At 44.1% G+C, this 20,110-nt stretch overlaps 2 protein-coding genes across 2 annotated transcripts in view; one reads left to right on the plus strand and one right to left on the minus strand.

Moving 5' to 3' along the window:
• WDFY4 (WDFY family member 4) overlaps window positions 1-20,110 on the plus strand; it is a 171,294-nt gene that overhangs the window by 102,520 nt on the left and 48,664 nt on the right. Inside the window, exons 40-43 of the mRNA XM_033148038.1 lie at window positions 5,301-5,449; window positions 7,674-7,794; window positions 10,096-10,181; window positions 11,515-11,577. Coding sequence (XP_033003929.1) covers window positions 5,301-5,449; window positions 7,674-7,794; window positions 10,096-10,181; window positions 11,515-11,577 — 419 coding nt within the window. The remainder of the gene's footprint in view (window positions 1-5,300; window positions 5,450-7,673; window positions 7,795-10,095; window positions 10,182-11,514; window positions 11,578-20,110) is intronic.
• LRRC18 (leucine rich repeat containing 18) lies at window positions 17,252-18,192 on the minus strand. The gene has a single exon (XM_033148451.1). The coding sequence runs from the start codon at window positions 18,145-18,147 to the stop codon at window positions 17,380-17,382; it is 768 nt and encodes a 255-aa protein (XP_033004342.1). The 5' UTR covers window positions 18,148-18,192; the 3' UTR covers window positions 17,252-17,379.

Here is a 20,110-nt window from a genome sequence, read left to right on the forward strand (position 1 = left end):
GACAACACAATTAAGCTGCTCCCAACAGTGTAACCGCAGCGAGACAGGTTTTGCTTGCCTTGGCACATTTAATCTTGCTACCCATGTTCACACAGCCTCGTTCCTCTGTGTAACTCTGCAGGAAGCCATGAGACATGCCAGAACCATTCTTTTAGCAACAGCTAAGTCGGTACAAATTTTAGAAAGCTGCAGGGGGGGGGGGTAACATTAGCTGTTATATGCTCAGTTAGCATGCTAATTCAGTTAGTCTGCTGGGCACAGAGCGGGAACAAGCTCTCTCACAGCACTGCTCCTTGATAATCGCATCTTCCGTACCAAATTGCTTGCGCTGGCTTCTGAAACAGTTTTTTAAAAAAATGTTTGTGTCTAGGGGGTTTGTGGGATTCTTTAGTAGTATCTTGTATATCGCAGATACTATTCCTTTGCCATGTCCCTTTGTCTTTAGGATGAGGTTTTCGAAGGTTGACACAATCAAAAGACAGTGGGAGGACGACATAAGATACGAAATCAACCCCAGCCAATGGACCAGAATGTGGTCTAAACCCCCCCTTTAAATCCATATCAACAAAAAGAAGGGAACTCACCCTAAAACTTACCTACAGGTGGTATCTAACACCAAGAAAATTAGCACAAATACGCCCAGGAACCTCACCCAAATGCTGGAGAGGATGCACCTCCATGGGCACATACTACCATATGTGGTGGGAGTGCCCCAAAATCCAAACATTCTGGACAACAACCATACAAACAAAAAATGTTGTTGTATGTGGAACTGCGCATTTTGGGTTTTCGCAGAGATGGGCAAATTCTCGACTGCCGTAATTACTTTTGGGAGTGTTTTGCATTAGGAAAGAGATAAACCAAATGGATCAGCTTCTTGCACTCTAAAGAACCCGTGTTTCTCATTGAACCTGCGTTCACACATTTCTCACATGTAAACATGCTTGATTTTCTTAGGATCGGGTCCTAAGATAGCTCGGATGGTGGGGCTCTGAAATGTATGTGTATGGTTGAAAAATAACTCCCTCTTCCCCATAGAAGGAATGAGCAGAAGAAAAGAAAAGTGTCTGGAGACCGATTGAACAGGAAAAGCAAAGGAGGGGTGGGAAATAAGAACTACATTGTTTGCCCAGTCGAGATCAAGGAATATACTGAGATTGTGTTATTTCCAAGCTAAAGTCAAATAATAGTGGAGGAGGGCAACCAAAATGGTCAAAGGCCTGGAAACGATGCCTTATGAGGAACGGCTTAGGGAGCTGGGTATGTTTAGCCTGGAGAAGAGAAGGTTAAGGGGTGATATGCTAGCCATGTTCAAATATATAAAAGGATGTCATATAGAGGAGGGAGAAAGGTTGTTTTCTGCTGCTCCAGAGAAGCGGACACGGGGCAATGGATTCAAACTACAAGAAAGAAGATTCCACCTAAACATTAGGAAGAACTTCCTGACAGTGAGAGCTGTTGGACAGTGGAATTTGCTGCCAAGGAGTGTGGTGGAGTCTCCTTCTTTGGAGGTCTTGAAGCGGAGGCTTGACAGCCATCGGTCAGGAATGCTTTGATGGTGTTTCCTGCTTGGCAGGGGGTTGGACTGGATGGCCCTTGTGGTCTCTTCCAACTCTGACTCTATGATTCTATGATTCATAAAAACGCATCCAGTGTTTTGTGTGGAACTGCCTTCAAAAATGGTCCAGAAACTTCAGCTGGTATGAATCACTGCTCGAATATTTAACTGGAACCAGGCATTATGGACATATTACACCAGTACAAAATAATTAATATGCATAAATAAAGATCGTGAAAGTGTCTATTCCCAGCAGCAATTAATTTCTAATTAGTACTGAAGCACTTTTCCATTTGTATATGTATATTTAAATGGAAGATACATATAAAACTCTGCCTCCATAGTGTTAAACTTTTAAAAATACATTAAAAAAAAAAAAAAAACCTTTCTGGCTACTGCCATTAACCATGTTTCTACAATGGCAATGAATGCAAAGAGTCCCTTTTTTATGGAGCGATATAATTCTTTACCCAAGATTAACTCTACAGTCTTGTGGTATAATAACATTACAAATCTCTTTCCTAAAAAAAAAAAATACAGCTGCAAAAGCATTTTTGTTCTATTTGAAAGACTGACTTATTAAAAACCACGTTCATAAAATGACACCACGAGGGGGGTGTCCTGCTACTAATGGCTCCACCCACAGCTGTTACACCACACCCACCACTGTGGGCGGAGCATAGTAGGATGTACTCATAGGAAAAAACCAGATAGTGAGTAGAAAGACAGTTTCAGTTCTGCTTGGAATTTACAACTGAAGAGCAATGATTGGCTAATACTAATTGCCACACGCCTGAAAGCAGCCTATTTTCAATTATATATTGAAACTGTATATAATCTTGTACCAACAAAATTAGGATCTGTCTTTAATATCAGACGTATGTCACTTAAATCCTTCCTCTTTTTTTGCATCCCCAAGTGAATTGAGCAATCCAATGCTCATTGCCCCGAGAAATATCTTTGGAGGTAATTATTCAATTATTTCATGTCACCTTTGCATCACTGAATAATTATTCTAGTAACCAATGAACTTGTTCTGTGTTCTGCTCTGAGAAAAGGCAAGTTTAGTTAATCTATGTTAATTTCAGGCCCTACGCTGCTTCATTAGGTAACAACACTATTTTCCCCGGGGGCACCTTTATAAAACTACCTCATTTGTGTCCGAGCTTTGATGCTTGTTGGGAGAGAGGGGGGGGGGAGGGAGGGAGAGAGAGAGGGAGGGAGGGAGAGAGAGAGAGAATGATTGAGACTGTGAATGTGTTCATTGATGGAAATACTTTGGTTTAATTGAGTCAATTCAATATGGCTTGAAAGCTGCCAGGTCGGTTGTGCAGGACTCAAGTGCTAGATATGTTCTAGTTGTGCTCTAGAAAAGTCCTACAAGATCCCTTCATCTGTCATGGAATTCTACTCAATATTGGTCCAGAGCAGATTCCAATGTATAGTTAGCAGAGTAAATTTAAATTGTATTTAAAAAATTATTGCATGATTGAGAATTAGATATAACTAGGAGGAAAGCTAAGCTGTAGATGTAGAGTAAGGTTAAGTGTTTAAGATAGATGATTATAAGTTAAGAAAAATAGATAAGATTGAATATTTAAGTAAGTTTTATATTAAAATATGATTTGCTAAGATGTTTAGAAATTACTAAAGATGATAGACAAGGAACGCAGGAGGAAGAGACAGGAGGAAGTCTATTTCAATGTAAGGAAGAAATATTAGGTATAAGATATATATGTATGTTATTATGTTGTTTTTGTTAGTTTTAAATGTGTATGTAGGTATGTTCATTTTATGTGTTAAAAATTGTCAATAAATATAATTTTTTTGGGGGGGGGAATAGTTAGCACAGTAAAAACTTAAACACATTGCAGGAGACCCAAAAAATAGACCAGAGGCAATTGTATTTCATCCAGCGGAGCTTTACTGCTCCTGAAGGCAAATGAGCATAATGGTCACAAATCCAAAACATTCAGGATTGGCACAGTCCATAAGAAATCCAGTTGCAACAGACTTATCTTAAACTTAACAATAACTTATAATAAGACTAAACCTTAACACTAAGCATACTATGTACAGAACACCATATCAGAAGGAAAAAGAGATAGAAATAGAAAGTGAAACCCAGGCTCCTTCAGGCCTTAACTTTTTATAGTCAGCCTGACCTTGACAGAAAAGATAACAGAATTGGTTTAAAACAACTGTACTCAGCTTCTCGGAAGGAATAACCCAAACATCATGAACCTTCTGCTTGTTTCTTTCACGCAGAGAAGCTTCCAGTACCCTCTTGAGTTAATTAGAATAGGAAAGATCAATACGCATCAGACCAATACTTTCTGCACTAAGAAATTCAAACTGACATAATCTACAGCTTTCTATGCGAAGAGAAGGAAGCATTTCTGGAAACCTCTGTTCTTCAGTGTTCATTTAGGCGTTGTGTGGCCACCTACCAGGCCTCCTCTGCCTTAAAAGGACAACCGATAGAGTTGTCTCACGATCCACATAGACTGGTTCCGGCTTTGCCTGATGAAGCAGGTTCCTCCCAGTCACAAAAGACCCTAATGTTTGTGGTAATTTGGCTGCCTTCTCCTCCTCTACTCTTATGACTAGTCATTGTCACGAGGGCAGCTTCATCCTGTCCCAGAGATACAAAATTCATCCCTTCCCTCCATGACTGTCCAGGTAGAAGTGTTGCTGAATGTACCATACTTTTCTGTCTATAAGACAACCCCCATGGATACGACGCCCCCTATTTTGGGTGACTAGGAGTCTAGGAGGATCTAGGAGTCTTGGTAGACCACAAACTTGACATGAGTCAACAGTGTGATGCAGCAGCTAAAAAAGCCAATGCAATTCTGGACTGCATCAATAGGAGTATAGCGTCTAGATCAAGGGAGGTAATAGTACCACTATATTCTGCTCTGGTCAGACCTCACCTGGAATACTGTGTCCAGTTCTGGGCACCACAGTTCAAGAAGGATACTGACAAGCTGGAACGTGTCCAGAAGAGGGCAACCAAAATGGTCAAAGGCCTGGAAACAATGCCTTATGAGGAACGGCTTAGGGAGCTGGATATGTTAGCCTGGAGAAGAGGTTAAGGGGTGATATGATAGCCATGTTCAAATATATAAAAGGATGTCATATAGAGGAGGGAGAAAGGTTGTTTTCTGCTGCTCCAGAGAAGTGGACACGGGGCAATGGATTCAAACTACAAGAAAGAAGATTCCACCTAAACATTAGGAAGAACTTCCTGACAGTGAGAAGTGTTCGGTAGTGGAATTTACTACCAAGGAGTGTGGTGGAGTCTCCTTCTTTGGAGGTCTTTAAGCAGAGGCTTGACAGCCATCTGTCAGGAATGCTTTGGTGGTGTTTCCTGCTTGGCAGGGGGTTGGACTGGATGGCCCTTGTGGTCTCTTCCAACTCTATGATTCTATGATTCTATATGATCAGAAGGTCGGCGGTTTGAATCCCCGCAATGGGGTGAGCTCCCTTTGTTTGGTCCCTGCTCCTGCCAACCTAGCAGTTCGAAATTTTTAAGGGGGGAAACCTAGTCTTATACATGGAAAAGTACGGTATTTGAGTAGCAGGATATTGCAAAATAAAGGGACGTAAGCCAGCAAAGAAACGGCGTAGTAATCAATGATAGAAAGGTGTACTTATATTCACCCGTGAAATGCTCAAGAATATTCAAATGGTGTCCACTGTTTTGTTAGTAAAATGCACTGCTTGCTTCCCTCTTTAGATTACATGCAGGCAATCGGTGGTGGTCGTTCAGGGACACATTGTGTTGGAAGGAGCGCTTCTCTTTGGCCAAGAACATTTCTACATCTGCAAGAATTTCACTGTGTCCCCGCTGGGGGAAGTTTACTGCACAAAGCACTGCATAACCAGGTGAGTTTTTTCGTCCCCAAGATCAGCTCCTATATCAAGATAGACATAATGTTTTACAAGAACAGGAAGGAACGCCACGGACAGAATAATTGCCACACATAGGAAGAACAAGGATATCGTTTGAGTGCCTCACTTGTTGTTCTATAAATTATTTACTGTGTCAAAATGAATAGATGTTATTAATATTGCAGTTGTTGTATAAGGGATTATGATGGTGACCAGAATGTGATTGAAATTAATAAGATTTTGGAACGCAGAAATAAAGAAAATAATCAAACCATCAATTCTAGCACGCGGGGGGGCCACCTTATCTAAATTATATAAGTATTTGAACGATTGGTTTTAGTAATTGTATTATAACTTGGTATTGTTATAATGAGGCTATTGTTGGATTGTAATGGAAATCTAATGAAAATTATTATCAAGATCAGCTCCTTTCCACAATGCTGGGGAATCCAACTGCTAAAAAAACAGCAGCCCTTGGCAGAACATACCCTTTTTGAAGTGTCATAAAATAGCCGCATCTATATCCTTATCAATAGGGACGCGGGTTGCGCTGTGGGTTAAACCACGGAGCCTAGGGCTTGCTGATCAGAAAGTTGGTGGTTCGAATCCCTGCGATGGGGTGAGCTCCCGTTGCTCGGTCCCTGCTCCTGCCTACAAAAGCATGTCAAAGTGCAAGTAGATAAATAGGTACCGCTCCAGCAGGAAGGTAAACGGCGTTTCCGTGCGCTGCTCTGGTTCGCCAGAAGCAGCTTAGTCATGCTGGCCACATGACCTGGAAGCTGTACGCTGGCTCCCTCAGCCAGTAAAGCGAGATGAGCGCCGCAACCCCAGAGTCGTCCGTGACTGGACCTAACGGTCAGGGTTACCTTTACCTATATCCTGATCAAATCCCAATTCAACGTCCACGGACACAGGGACCCATATTGGCATATTGCTTGCTGTTGTGTGCTTAAAGTACTGCCACATCAAAGTTTTCCTCTCCTTCAAAACAAGTTGCTCTCTTGGGATTTTTCTCCCAGTTCCTGTCTACAGCACTCCCCCAAATTTCTGCATTTGCACCCTTGTTCTCCCCTGCTTTTCTGTAGCTTATTTTGTACCTGTGTCTATCTGTCGTTGTTAATTGTTGCTCCTAAGAAACTCTTACTGTTGTAGTTATGTTTGCCTGTTTGGGGAATGCCCAGCCCAGTGCCCACGGGTGCTATGAAGACCTCCGTTGATGCCACAGATGTCGAGTTTTCATTTTAAAACAGAAATTTAGTCTCTAGCCCTCTTAGAAATAAGGAGCCCTCAAAATTCAAAATGTTCCCACTACTCAAAAATGGTTGGTGACCCCTGGCCTGTGTGTATTTCTGCTTTGAGGTTATTTCTTTAGCTGTATTCTTCCCCTCACTCCGTCTTCCCATTGCTTTGCATAGCATCTTTGGGCAGACGCTTGCTTGCCTGTGTTCCAGGTGAGACATGTTTGGGAGACTTGATAAATACAAACCACAAAATTCCACCTGGCACTTCCTCAAAGTGGAATTTTAATAAAATTAAAGGTTCCGTCTGAATTTTGAATTGCTTTGCTTTTGGGCATTCGCCTCAAATGTGAATTTTCACACTCTTAAGTAAAATGTACATAGAGACAAAGAGTAATAAAGGCTCGGAGATGCTGGCAGGGATCAGGCCTGTATGCAAATTTCAAGTGTACTTAAATGGTCACCCCCCAAAAAAGAAACAAGCGTTCGGAGCCTGCAAATTCTTCTCTTCTGTTTTTTAAAATCTAATTAATCAGGGGAGAATTCCCAGTTTAACCTCTAATGCATAAGGCTCCAAGACCTTGAGAAATGTAATTTCCCCAAGGTTTGGCTACACTTTCCAAGGGCTGCAGGAGCCTTATGCCCTGGCACCAGAGAGAGGAGGGAAAGACCTCTCCGATCCCTGTGGCGCTGCCAGAGGGCGGCAGTTGTTGATAATGAGGAGAGGCTCGGTTGAGTTGGAAGTGAACGGGGCTGACTATCTTTTACAAGATAAATTGGCTCAGGAAAAAAGCCAAATTACTTCTGATTTGGGGGGCAACAGCTTGTTTTGCAGAGCCAATCCAACATGAGCCTATGGAAAGTTGATTGTGCACAAAAGGGGATTAGAGGAACAAGAGAAACATTCCAGTCTTCCTGTTAAGGACGACAAGTCAATGCTGCAGTCCTTGATTAATGCCCATTTCATGTTTTCCTTCTAGCATTAGTGATTCGTTCATTCACAGCTTGTGTGACAAAGACCAGGCCACGGGACAGGCTACATGTTCCTGCCATTCCTACAGTGACATTAAAGAGATCCATCCGATGTGCTTTCTTCTACAGGTAGGAATCAGCTATCAGCATGGACCTTTCCTTTGGTACAGGATATCTGACAAGATGCAGCCACAATATATGGCCTTGCGGGTGCAAGAAATATAGAGCGGGGGAATTGTAAGCATGCATGGACTGCAAGTGCTTCTTTGGCTAGCAGTCGTGCTGACATTTGTGGGGAGGGATCTGAGCTATTTCCCTCCCCAAAGTTTTGGGAAAGCATTGCCGAGGGGGGGGGTGTCCATATATACGGACTAAGGTCCGTATAGTTAAAGCTATGGTTTTCCCAGTAGTAATGTACGGAAGTGAGAGCTGGACCATCAAGAAGGCTGATCGCCGAAGAATCGATGCTCTTGAATTATGGTGCTGGAGGAGACTCTTGAGAGTCCCATGGACTGCAAGAAGATCAAACCTATCCATTCTCAAGGAAATCGGCCCTGAGTGCTCACTAGAAGGACAGATCCTGAAGTTGAGGCTCCAGTACTTTGGCCACCTCATGAGAAGAGAAGACTCCCTGGAAAAGACCCTGATGTTGGGAAAGATGGAGGGCACAAGGAGAAGGGGACGACAGAGGACGAGATGGTTGGACAGTGTTCTCGAAGCTACTAACATGAGTTTGGCCAAACTGCGGGAGGCAGTGAAGGATAGGGGTGCCTGGCGTGCTCTGGTCCATGGGGTCACGAAGAGTCGGACACGACTGAACGACTGAACAACAAGAAGTGTGTGTGTTAGGTGCTTCCCTTTCTGGCGATCTCTGTAAAAGAAATTCTACGCTGAAACCTTGCATTGGTAATAGAATAACAGATACAAACTGTGGATTTCGAAGACGACAAAAAATAGAACCCGAAGCTTGGCAACACAGTTCTGGTTTCTCCAGGCTGAAGGAAAATATTTTGGATGTTATTCAAGCATTTTTTCAAGACTAAGAATATAGGGCAGGGCCTCGGGCAACTGGTGTTTGAGAAGAAGCTGAACGACTAAACTAAAGTACTGAGATTGGCTCAGCAAAACCACAATCTGACCTGGAAAACTGGATTCGTTCCTAATCGGGGAGAGCAAATGGGTTGCCTGGATGGATGGAGCTAAGGACTCCTTTTTTTATATGCCTGTTGTCTTTGTCCATGGAGTTTTCTTGGCAGGGATACTGGAGTGGGTTGCCAGTTCCTCCTCCAGGTGGACAGATCCTGAAGTTGAGGCTCCAGTACTTTGGCCACCTCATGAGAAGAGAAGACTCCCTGGAAAAGACCCTGATGTTGGGAAAGATGGAGGGCACAAGGAGAAGGGGACAACAGAGGATGAGATGGTTGGACAGTGTTCTCGAAGCTACTAACATGAGTTTAGCCAAACAGCAGGAGGCAGTGAAGGATAGGCGTGCCTGGCGTGCTCTGGTCCATGGGGTCACGAAGAGTCGGACACGACTGAATGACTGAACAACAACAACAACAAGGACTCCTTACTGCTGGCAGCAAAGAAAAACAGCTATACAGTGGTACCTCGGGTTACATACGCTTCAGGTTACATACGCTTCAGGTTACATACGCTTCAGGTTACAGACTCCACTAACCCAGAAATAACGCTTCAGGTTAAGAACTTTGCTTCAGGATGAGAACAGAAATTGTGCTCTGGCAGCGCAGCGGCAGCGGGAGGTCCCATTAGCTAAAGTGGTGCTTCAGGTTAAGAACAGTTTCAGGTTAAGAACGGACCTCCGGAACAAATTAAGTACGTAACCAGAAGTACCACTGTAAAAGGGAGAATGCTTTGGGTGCCAAGATCTAGGTTTGGGGCAAGTACTCTTTGGTGAGAGAACCCCAGCAGAGATTTAAAATCACAAAACATGCAGGAAAGTAAAGCATGGAAATATAGGCTGTTAGACCTTTGAAAACACTTGTGAGTTCTGACACTTCCTTAGCATAGAGAAAGACCACACAATTGGTAAGTTAAAAACGGTTTACTCACAAACTTTCCAAAGGTCAGATTCATGTGCTTTCCCATACAGCATTCGGGAAAAGTTGCACAGGCAGTAAAACGTGGCTTAGTTACAGTGCTGAAAGTTCCTAAATTATAGGAACTAAAGGGTGGCTTGTTAGAGCCATGTGCTAAACTGGAGCAAACAGCTTAGACTCTTCGCATGCCAAGCTTCTCGGGTAGACTGGAGGGGGGGACAAAGCATTTATTACCTAGTTCCTCTCCAAGGTGAACTATGCCTGGCAGGACAGCTTACTCAATGATCTTAACCCTTTTGTGCATTACTTAGACCATGCATTCCCTTTTCCATTGTAATCTCACCATGCTGCCATTGGTTTGTTCTCACAGGAGATTGCCTTGGAAATCTTCTTCAGAAGTGGCTACTCCATATTCCTTGTATTCCACAACAGTGACAGGACGAAAACCCTGAAAAGGTACCTCACACGGGAGCTCAAAGTTCCCAAAGGCTCTTTAGTGCACTGGCTGGCCTTCCCTCCGGCCTGATCCTGTGCTAACTTCCCCCAGTGACGCAACAATGCCATTATTCCTGTCAGTCTGTTGCACTGCAATTTGCTTTGGGGGCAATAACTCTTTGCTCCACTGTGGCAAGTTTTGCCTACAACCGTTATTACCCCATTGAAAAAGAAGGCTGGTGAAACTGTCAGAATACCTTGGAAATATAGCTGAATATTGTAAAGCAATTTCCCAGATCCCTCCTTACAAACATGAGGCGTGTGTTTGTTTGTTTTTTGTATTATCAGAATATCAAGGCATGTATTTCACTCCTGGACCCACCTGTCCTGTATTCCGGGATTTGTAGTCCACAGTGCAAATTTTCCAAAACGTGTAAATATTTTACTCAACCTTGAAGCCCACATGCAGAGATCTGTTTCGTTGTTGAGTTATCCTTCCCGGTCTTGCATGTGCGCTAATAGCTGAAAAATGACTACCCCACAATACACACATGTTAACAACAACAACAAATGCCTCTCCATGTACCGGGTAATTATTTCTTGAGCCAGTTGGTTTTTTTTTTCCTGCTAGCATATTTTGAGTTAAAATTGACTGAATAAGGTTATTGCTGGACAGCTAAGATATTCTGTTAATAACTTCCTGCAAATAATATGCGGGTGTATCAGCTCATATATTTCTTCTGTGTTTGTTGCTGCTTGTTGTCCCGTCTTCTCAGCCGTGACAAAGCTAATCTTAACACAAAATGTGGTATGGGAAATGAACTGGGGTTATGAAATAATTGTATGGGGAGGGAAATTCAAGTCATTTTTACAAGTGTGTGTGTGTGTTCTACTCTGAGAAGGTGAAGGAGACGCAGTGGTACCTTGGTTTAAGAACAGCTTAGTTTATGAACAACTTGGATTAAGAAAGCTGCAAACCCGGAAGTAGGTGTTTTGGTTTGTGAACTTTGCCTTGGAAGCAGAACATGTTCCGCTTCTTGTTGAGTGCGTTCCATTTTTAAACTGAGTCCTCCGCTGCTATGGGAAAGCACGCCTTGGGTTAAGAATGCTTTGGTTTAAGAACGGACTTCCGGAACGGGATTAAGTTTATAAACCAAGGTACCGCTGTATTTGCAAGGTTATCCCAGTCCTATCAGCAGCTTGTCTTGAGCACATTATTGATGACTGAACTACACAGGGGGCTAAGGTGGCAAAATATCCAGGGATCCTTGAAGTGAATTTCTAAAGCAGTTGTGATTTCTGAGCATGAATAAGCCCTTTCTATTGTTGCTGTGTTTTCTTCGTTCCGGTTCAGATTTTATTCGAAGAAGCCTAATCTGAAATCGAAAGGCATCACAGAAGCATCGATTAATATAAGGTAACAAACCGGATGTATATCTAAGCGGGAGGTGATTAATTAACTGATAAGCTTTTCGTTCTCTTTTAGAAGTGTAGCAAGCATTTTAAACCATTGTGCCTGACAAAACGTGTGCTGGGAATTTTATATGGTGGTGGGAGGGGGGTGGCAGTGAATGGAATAAGCACCTTTTCCATTCTCCCATCTGCTTGGAAAACACCCTCTCCCAAAGCAGCTTTCCTCTTTAAAAGGTTATATGCATTTGCATGCAAAACCCTACTCCTCACTGAGCCATATGGTAAAGCTGTGTCTGGGCTGTACTAACTCATTACTAAGTAGGGGTGTCTTCAGGATCCTCAGGTGCCTTTGAGAGATTTGTGTGTGTTTGCTTTGAATGCATGCAATCTTCCACCCCCTTGGGGGGAAATATTGAGATGTGCTTGCACCCCTACTTATAACATACCCTGTAACGTTTTCTCCAGTGAAAATAGGGACGGCCTATTCCATCACTCCCTTATTTTCTTACAATGGCAATGGTGCCCACCTGAGATACGTCGGAACGGAGCTCCGGCAAGTTCCAGCTGGAAAAAAAAGCCCTGGTAGCAACAGTTTTAATGTTTATACCCTGCCCATCTGACTGGGTTGCCCCAGCCACTCTGGGCAGCTTCCAACATATATAAAAACATAATAAAACATTAAACATGAAATAAAAAAGATTCTTTATACATGACTGCCTTCAGATGGCTCGGAGGTTGGATAACTCCATACCCTCCAACACTTCTCTGATGAAAATAGGGACGTCCTAAGGGAAAGCGGGACATTCCGGGGTCAAATCAGGAACCGGGATGGCTTCTGTAAACCCGGGACTGTCCCTGGAAAATACGGACACTTGGAGGGTCTGTTATAAATGGGTGCTCTTGCCTAGCCTCCAGTGTGGTGTAGTGGGTAAGAGCGGTAGACTCGTAATCTGGGGAACCGGGTTCGCTTCCCCGCTCCTCCACATTGCAGCTGCTGAGTGACCTTGGGCTAGTCACACTTCTCTGAAGTCTCTCAGCCCCACTCACCTCACAGAGTGTTTGTTGTGGGGGAGGAAGGGGAAGGAGATTGTGAGCCGCTTTGAGACTCCTTCGGGTAGATATCAAATCCAAACTCTTCTTCTTCTTCTTCTTCTTCTTCTTCTTCTTCTTCTTCTTCTTCTTCTTCTTCTTCTTCTTCTTCTTCAGACATTCCCATCTTCTGTATGTAGGAATTATTTTTCATGCTGTTGCATTTGATCCTCACACCTGCAGCTTAATTGACATAGTCCATACACAGCTTTACCTCTTAGGCATCAGACCCTGAGAGGAGCACAGAAATCTTGGGGGGTGGGGGAAAGGGTTACGAATGAAGATCTGCCTCATCTTCCTGCTCCACCACAAAACTAGCTTGTTGATAGACTTGATGGGCAGCGTTTGGGGTGCTTGAGGGATTTGATCTTTGCAAATTCCAATATGAAGTGACCTGATTTGTACCTCCTAGGCCAGGGGTCAGCAACATTTTTTCAGCTGTGGGCCGGTCCACTGTCCCTCAGACCTTGTGGGGGGCCGGGCTATATTTTTTGGGGGGGAAAGAAGAACAAATTCCTATGCCCCACAAATAACCCAGAGATGCATTTTAAATAAAAGCACACATTCTATTCGTGTAAAAAAAGCATCAACGTGTGTTTAGACATACATATTTTGGGATGAAATACGCTTAGAAATGAGAGGCAATTAGTTTGCACATATAATTCATGTGTGAATTTTTGTACGGGTCTTTTTATGTATTAAAAAAATGTAGATGAAATTGTATAATTAACTGGGCAGAATGGATTTATGAGCGGACACTTGCAAAAGTGACAAAAGTGAAGTAGACTGTGTTGACTGCTTTTGCCCCCCCCCCTTAGCTAGCAGTAGTCAAGAGAAGAAGAAAAGGGCATTTGCAGGATTTATTGTAGGTGAGAAGGTACAAAAGACAGGTTCGTGATGCCTTGCAAAAGAAAGTTGAATCTTTTCTTTAGAGGAAATACAACTCTTGTGTGTAAGGAGCATCAAAACAGCTCTCTACTCAGTCAACAAGCAGAAACCAGAGCTTTCTGAACTCTTCCTCCCAGTCTGGCTCATTCTGCTATGGCTTTGCTGTGTGGATGTGAAAATATAACAAGCCAAATGGTAATCCATTCCAACATAAATAATAATGGTAATTTTCTGTTTGCCTTCAACATTATTATTTTTTAATTCAAAGATGAGTGACAGTAATATGAGTTACAATAACTGAAATAATACGTAGGTAAAAATCCAAGAAGAAATTACCAAGAAAAGGAATTGATCACTGATCGCTATTTCTTGCTTAGCATCCCCAGAGTGTTTACAACATTCCCAGTCTTCTTCAAACTCGTTAACCGTACACAGTCCTCGATTCATCCAAAGAACTCAGGTTAAGCCTCATAGAGCACAATATACACCAGGAGGTTTAGTTTGGTCAGAATTGAACATGCACTTAAATGAGCCACCGTAGCCACTAGAGGGCTGTGGAAATTTGTGTCCCTGCATTTTTAGAATCTAAACCACAGAGCCTAGGGTTTGCCGATCAGAAGGTCGGCGGTTCGAATCCCCGCGATGGGGTGAGCTCCCGTTGCTCAGTCCCACCTCCTGCCAACCTAGCAGTTCAAAAGCACGTCATAGTGCAAGTAGATAAATAGGTACCACTCTGGCGGGAAGGTAAACGGCGTTTCCGTGTGCTGCTCTGGTTCACCACATGACCAGAAGCTGTACGCCGGCTCCCTCGGGCAATGAAGCGAGATGAGCACCACAACCCCAGAGTCGTCCGCGACTGGACCTAATGGTCAGGGGTCCCTTTACCTTTACCCATGTACTATCTGAAACCAAAGGGGCACATGGGTCGCCAGATGTGAATCTTTTTCCAGTTCTCCTACCCCACTGTTTAGTTGGAGCTTGTTTGGGCCCCCTCTGCTCGTCTCGTAGACTAACTTAATTTCTAAATTGTTGATGCTTGAGAACGGGATCAGTTGAATTGCTTGACTGCAGTAGTACACCTGACTTTGTCCTCTCTGAACATAGAAACTCCAGAGCTCCATTATACATGCACCGAGGCCTTAAAAGAAGCTGATAGAAACGGCAACGTTCAAAATCGGGTGGTCGGCATATGCAGCGACCAGTAGGCCAATCGCAACTCTTCACTGGCATGAGGAAGGAAGCAGTTTAATAACTGATACTGCATTTAAGGTTCATTTAAAAAAACAAGAAGAAGAGTTGCCCTCCAAGTTTGGCCTGAAGCAAAATTGAAAATGAGTTTCCTCCTTAAACAAAATATCCGAGGAGTCCTGAGGGGAAGTCAAAAGAGTTTCCATCAAACTAGTGCAATTTCTCAAGGGAAGGGGGAGTTCCACACAAGCACTTTAATATAATATACAGTGGCACCTTGGATGTCGAACGGAATCCATTCCGGAAGTCCGTCCGACTTCCAAAACGTTCGTAAACCAAGGCGTGTCTTCCGATTGGCTGCAGGAAGCTCCTGCAGCCAATCGGAAGTCGTGGAAGTTGCACTGGAAGTTCGGGTTCCAAAGAACGTTTGCAAGCCAGAACGCTCCCTTCCGGGTTTGCGGCATTCGGGAGCCAAAACGTTCGACCCGCAAGGCGTTCGGGATCCAAGGTACGACTGTAGTTTTGATTTCTTACGCTCTTTGCAAAACAGGAAGTGCGTGAATATATTTCAGGGAAGCTTATGCCTTAAAAGCATAGGCTCTCTGCACACTGCCAGCTTAAAAGCCAGCGAGTTTGTCTCCCCTGCTGCGTTTTGAATTAGATTTGTGCCTTGTACAGTTGGCCATATTCCTAAACTGCCCCCTGTCAGTAGGTGGAGAAAGGGACCTGGATGTCTCCGTATAGGGCTTACGTTTTCAAACTGGGTTGAAGCTGATCTGGGGGAAATGCAACAAAACACAGTATTTCTAAAAAAATTAAATAAAAAATACAGAAGAGATGCGAACTGCCGTACATATGCGTCTTCACAAACCAGCCATAGGAGCACAGTGGATGCAGAGCAAGCAGGAGTGTGTTCAAAGCTTTCGTTCCCCAATTCTTTTTAATTGTTCGGCAGTTATCGCTCCTCCCAAGGCAGCTATCAACATGTCAAAAACAATACATGACGTCGCAAATCACAGAACAACTTGAAAACGTCACCCAAAGCACAACAATACATTAATTAATTGTTGTTATTTTTTTACTGTACCTCGCTGTGGAGGACAGAACCAAGCATACCCAGTTTTGCGTTTCCCTTCCTTTTTAAGCGAATCCAAGGTTAGTTACCGTATTGGCTCGAGTCTAATGCGCCATCGGATCTAATGCACGCGTCTCACTGTTCAAAACCTTGAAACCAAATAAGTACCGGTGTTTGCTGGCAAATGTAAATGCCCCATTGAATGTAATGCGCACCTCGATCTTCGCAACATAATTTGGCCAGAAAAAGAGGTGCGCATTAGACTCGAGTAAATATGGTATAAACGTTAACTTTGCAGAAACAAGGACATTCCAAACTGGTGTGTAATCTGTGGCCAGACTGCTTAGCTTGGGTGCAGAAAGCAAACAAAGTTCGCAGAATGGCCTTGAGCAAGTCACTATAGTCTTTTTTTTTTTAATGTTCCTGAGCATGTTTATATTATATATATATTTCCGTCCCTCTCACCCTCACAATCCTATCAGCAGTTTCTTTTAAGGTGACTTGTATCCATAGCATGGTAGGGTTCACTGTGTGTAAGCCAACGATGTGTTTTTCCTAACTTGCGACAAACAAGAGGGGAATCCAGAGCACAGGTTATCAAGATTTACACACGTTGGACTCTACATGCCTGTATGCGGCTATATGTTAAATGCAAAAGATTTATGGCTTGGGCAAATGAGTTATTTCGAGAGATCCTGCATTTGGAAAATGGTGATATGGAATTTTAATTTTATTTTTGGTGCTGTTGCGCAATCAAGGCCAATGATCCACAATTTGGGGCTGGTTTTGGTTGCCGGGACAAAATTCGCTGCTCTTTCTCTTCTTGAACTTACCCTGCGCCTGTACATGAGATCGGGGGCAGTCCTCTACTCCTCGCTCCTCCTTTTGCCAAGTTTGGAGCTGGAGAGAGGGATGGGTGTTGGAGCTAGAGGAGAGCAGCTTGCTTTTGGTCATGGGTGGTGAGGCACCCAAACAGCCACCCTCTCCTAAACTAGAGAAATGGGTTGGGCTTATTTGGGGGCTGAGTAGGAAAGTATTCAGGCTCTGCCACCCAACCACAAAACATCAATCCTCACTATTCCTCTCTTAGCTAAAAGGGAAGGTTGGGTTTTGCTTTAGCAGTGGACAGGCAAGCTCTTGGAGTACCTCTTCCACCCAGTGCCCAAACAGTCCCACCCCTCTTCTCCTTGGAGGGGCAAGGGTCTTCTCCATAGTAGTGCTGAATATCTGAAGCTCAGCGCAACTGTGGTGACGATCCCTGCACATTCCTCTAGCCCCAAACTGAAGAGCTGCTCTTGCCATGGGTGAGAGTGGCCAGCAGGTTTACAGATCACCGATCAGGGCTCGAAGCCTGGCAATATGTGTATATTGTTTTCTGTTTTGGGGGACTGACACATGCTTAGTAGTATTGGAGAACCTCTTTTAGTGGGTGCAGAGCTATGTGATCAAGAGAGCACTTTTATTGCTTGGGGACAGATTACAACGATTGGATGCAAAGGTGCCACCCTGTGCCTCGCCTCTACCTCGCTGTTGGCCATGCATCCATTGGTGATGGTTGTAGCCCATTCACCTCCAATCTGCCTGGTTCTCCTTTGCCGTAGAATTGGGCGTCATGAGGCTCGAAAAGTTTGGCTTTCTGAGAGGGGTAGGTGGAGTGACCTTCAGTTTGTTCAGCTTGTCCCTCTCTTCTTGGCACTTCCTCAAGCATGGGTAGCAAAGATCTTTTTCTTCCACCACGTAGAGTGTCTCGAGGCGCTTAATGTGGTCAATGTAGAGCTCCTCTTCTGTGGGCCCAGGAAAGGGATTGCGCTTGGAATTCAACTTCTTGAGTTTAGGGAGCTTTGCAATGCTGTTTGGGATGCTCTTCAGTAAATTGTCAAATACTCCAACTTCCTGGAGCTCCTTCAGTTGCCCCAGAGTGGTTGGGAGGTTGTCGATGTGGTTTAGGCCAAGGTTGAGATTACGCAAGATCTTGAGCTGGTTTAGCTCCATGGGCAAGCTCCGGGCCGTTAGCTTGTTGTTGCAAAGGTTCAGGAAAATGAGACTCTGTAGGTTCCCTATTGTTTCTGGCAGCTTCTCGATCTGGTTGCTGTGCAAGTCCAGCCAGCGCAGGTTCGTGAACTTCTCAATTGAGTCTGGGATTTTCTTGAGCATGTTTCTGCTGAGGTCCAGTTCGTCCACATCATTCAACTTCAAGATGCACCTGGGGAAAGTGGTGATGCCCATCTTGCTCAGATCAAGGCGGCGTTTCCCGTCAAATGTGATTTTGATGCAGTTCTTAGCAACTTTCAAGGTGACCTTTTTCCCCTTGGGATTTTTACCCCCCTTAGCCATTCCTAGCGGAAAGAGTGCGACGCAGATTAGATGAATTTAATGGAGTCCAAGGAAAGCGTCCCACTGAGATCTGCTGCTGCTTATTGTTGAACCTGAATTAAAAACACATACACATATAACTGTTAAATCTATACAGGCCACTCCTTTTTGCTGGGCAGGGTTCTCTTATTAAAATACTGTTAATACAGAATGACAGAAAGCTTCTTCCCCGTGCACCAGGTGTGCAAGCTTGCGTGAGCTGCAAGAGCAGCTGGAGGAGCAGCCTCAACAAGCCTCTGACTCATGAGGAGACCCTCCCCAGAGCCTGAAGGGGACGTCGTCTTCATCCTGCTGCTGGAGGGGCAGCAGGGCTTCCTCAGTTAATGCTCAAGGAAGCAGCTGTGGCGGCTGTGCTACCCCGGACGTCAGGTGTTAGGCGGGGAGGCTGAGCAGCTCAACAAAGACATGATGAGTTTGGCCCAAAGTTCAGTGGTTCACCCTGTGCCCCTAGATCTTCAGTTGAGTCAAGGCAGTCAGGTACAGTACTCTTCTTCAGTACTGATCCAAGGCCAATAAACTTAGTTGCTGGAGGAAACCCTTGAAAATTAACTCTCAAGGTGATTTCCTTCCATACCACACCCACAGTCACCAAATCCATCAGAGCATGGACTCTTCCTATGAATGCTTTCCCCTTAATTCTGTACAATGAAAGTTTTAAAAAAAAGCACACATAAATAGATACACAAATTGCTTTCCAGTATACATTATCTAGCTACTCAAAGCGACTAGCATGAGTTTGGCCAAACTGCGGGAGGCAGTGAAAGATAGGCGTGCCTGGCATGCTCTGGTCCATGGGGGTCACGAAGAGTCGGACATGACTGAACAACCTACATTATCTACATATTCATTGACAAACAATTACAACTGCCCAACAGCTCCCTCATTGGCTTTCTTTTATCTGAAGTGTTGTTTGTCGATTTTGTGCGTGTTTAGGTTGCTTGTTGCTAGCTGCAGCGTGCATGTCCAAAGGCTGCAAGTCTACCTGTGTTTACCCGGCAGCAAGTTCCAGTGGATTCCCTGGGACTTACTCCCAGGCAAGTGGGGTAGCCTTAACCTGCTTCCTATTTTGAGTTTTGAAAACCAATGCCCACTAGTGGTGCAGCAATGCAACTGTGTCAGCACATTTTGCAAAGCTAATCAGGGTTTCGATGGAATGCATAATTCATTATTGTTCTTTTCCCATGGAAAGAATTCATCTCTTTTGCTCTCTGTAGGCTTTGTGTTTTGCTCAGTTAAAGCCCAAGCCTCCTCCTCCAAGTGAGGAGGTTCATTTGGATTTGACAGCTCTCTCTCTCTCTCTCTCTTTTAAACCATCCATCCTTTATATTGTTGTTTTAAAAAGTGTTCTTGCCCTTTTCCTGTCCTCCCAGCGCGATGCCTGAGTGAGGGAAACAAGACCGAATGAACTGTGAAAGCAGGGTTGTGAGAAAGGATGTAATAGAACAAAGATTCCCCCGAAAAAATCTCCCTTCCTACTCTCCTCTCTCTTTCCCCCCCAACCGCACAGTGCATATGACAATAGCGTCTCATACCGAATGTAAACAGACTCTATGAATTGAAAGTGGAGACACTATGTGTTTTTCTCAGTTTGCTCGGTATACAAAAAACCCTTTAATGAATTAATTAAACCCAAAGAAAGAAAGGCTAACCCCACTTAAAGGTAAAGGTAAAGGGACCCCTGGCATTGCAGCGCTCATCTCACTTTACTGGTCGAGGGAGCCAGCGTTGGTCCGCAGACAGTTGGGTAAAGGTGAAAGTAAAGGGACCCCTGACCATTAGGTCCAGTCGTGTCCAACTCTGGGGTTGCGGTGCTCATCTCGCTTTACTGGCCAAGGGAGCCGGCGTACAGCTTCCGGGTCATGTGGCCAGCATGACTAAGCCGCTTCTGGCGAAACCAGAGCAGCACACAGAAATGCCGTTTACC

Source organism: Lacerta agilis, chromosome 5, assembly GCF_009819535.1.
Source record: "Lacerta agilis isolate rLacAgi1 chromosome 5, rLacAgi1.pri, whole genome shotgun sequence".
In the NCBI taxonomy this organism is placed as follows: domain Eukaryota; kingdom Metazoa; phylum Chordata; class Lepidosauria; order Squamata; family Lacertidae; genus Lacerta; species Lacerta agilis.

What these genes read in the sequence shown, in the direction of transcription:
- LRRC18 (XM_033148451.1), bottom strand. Translation starts at nt 18,147, where the DNA reads ATGGCTAAGGGGGGTAAAAATCCCAAGGGGAAAAAGGTCACCTTGAAA.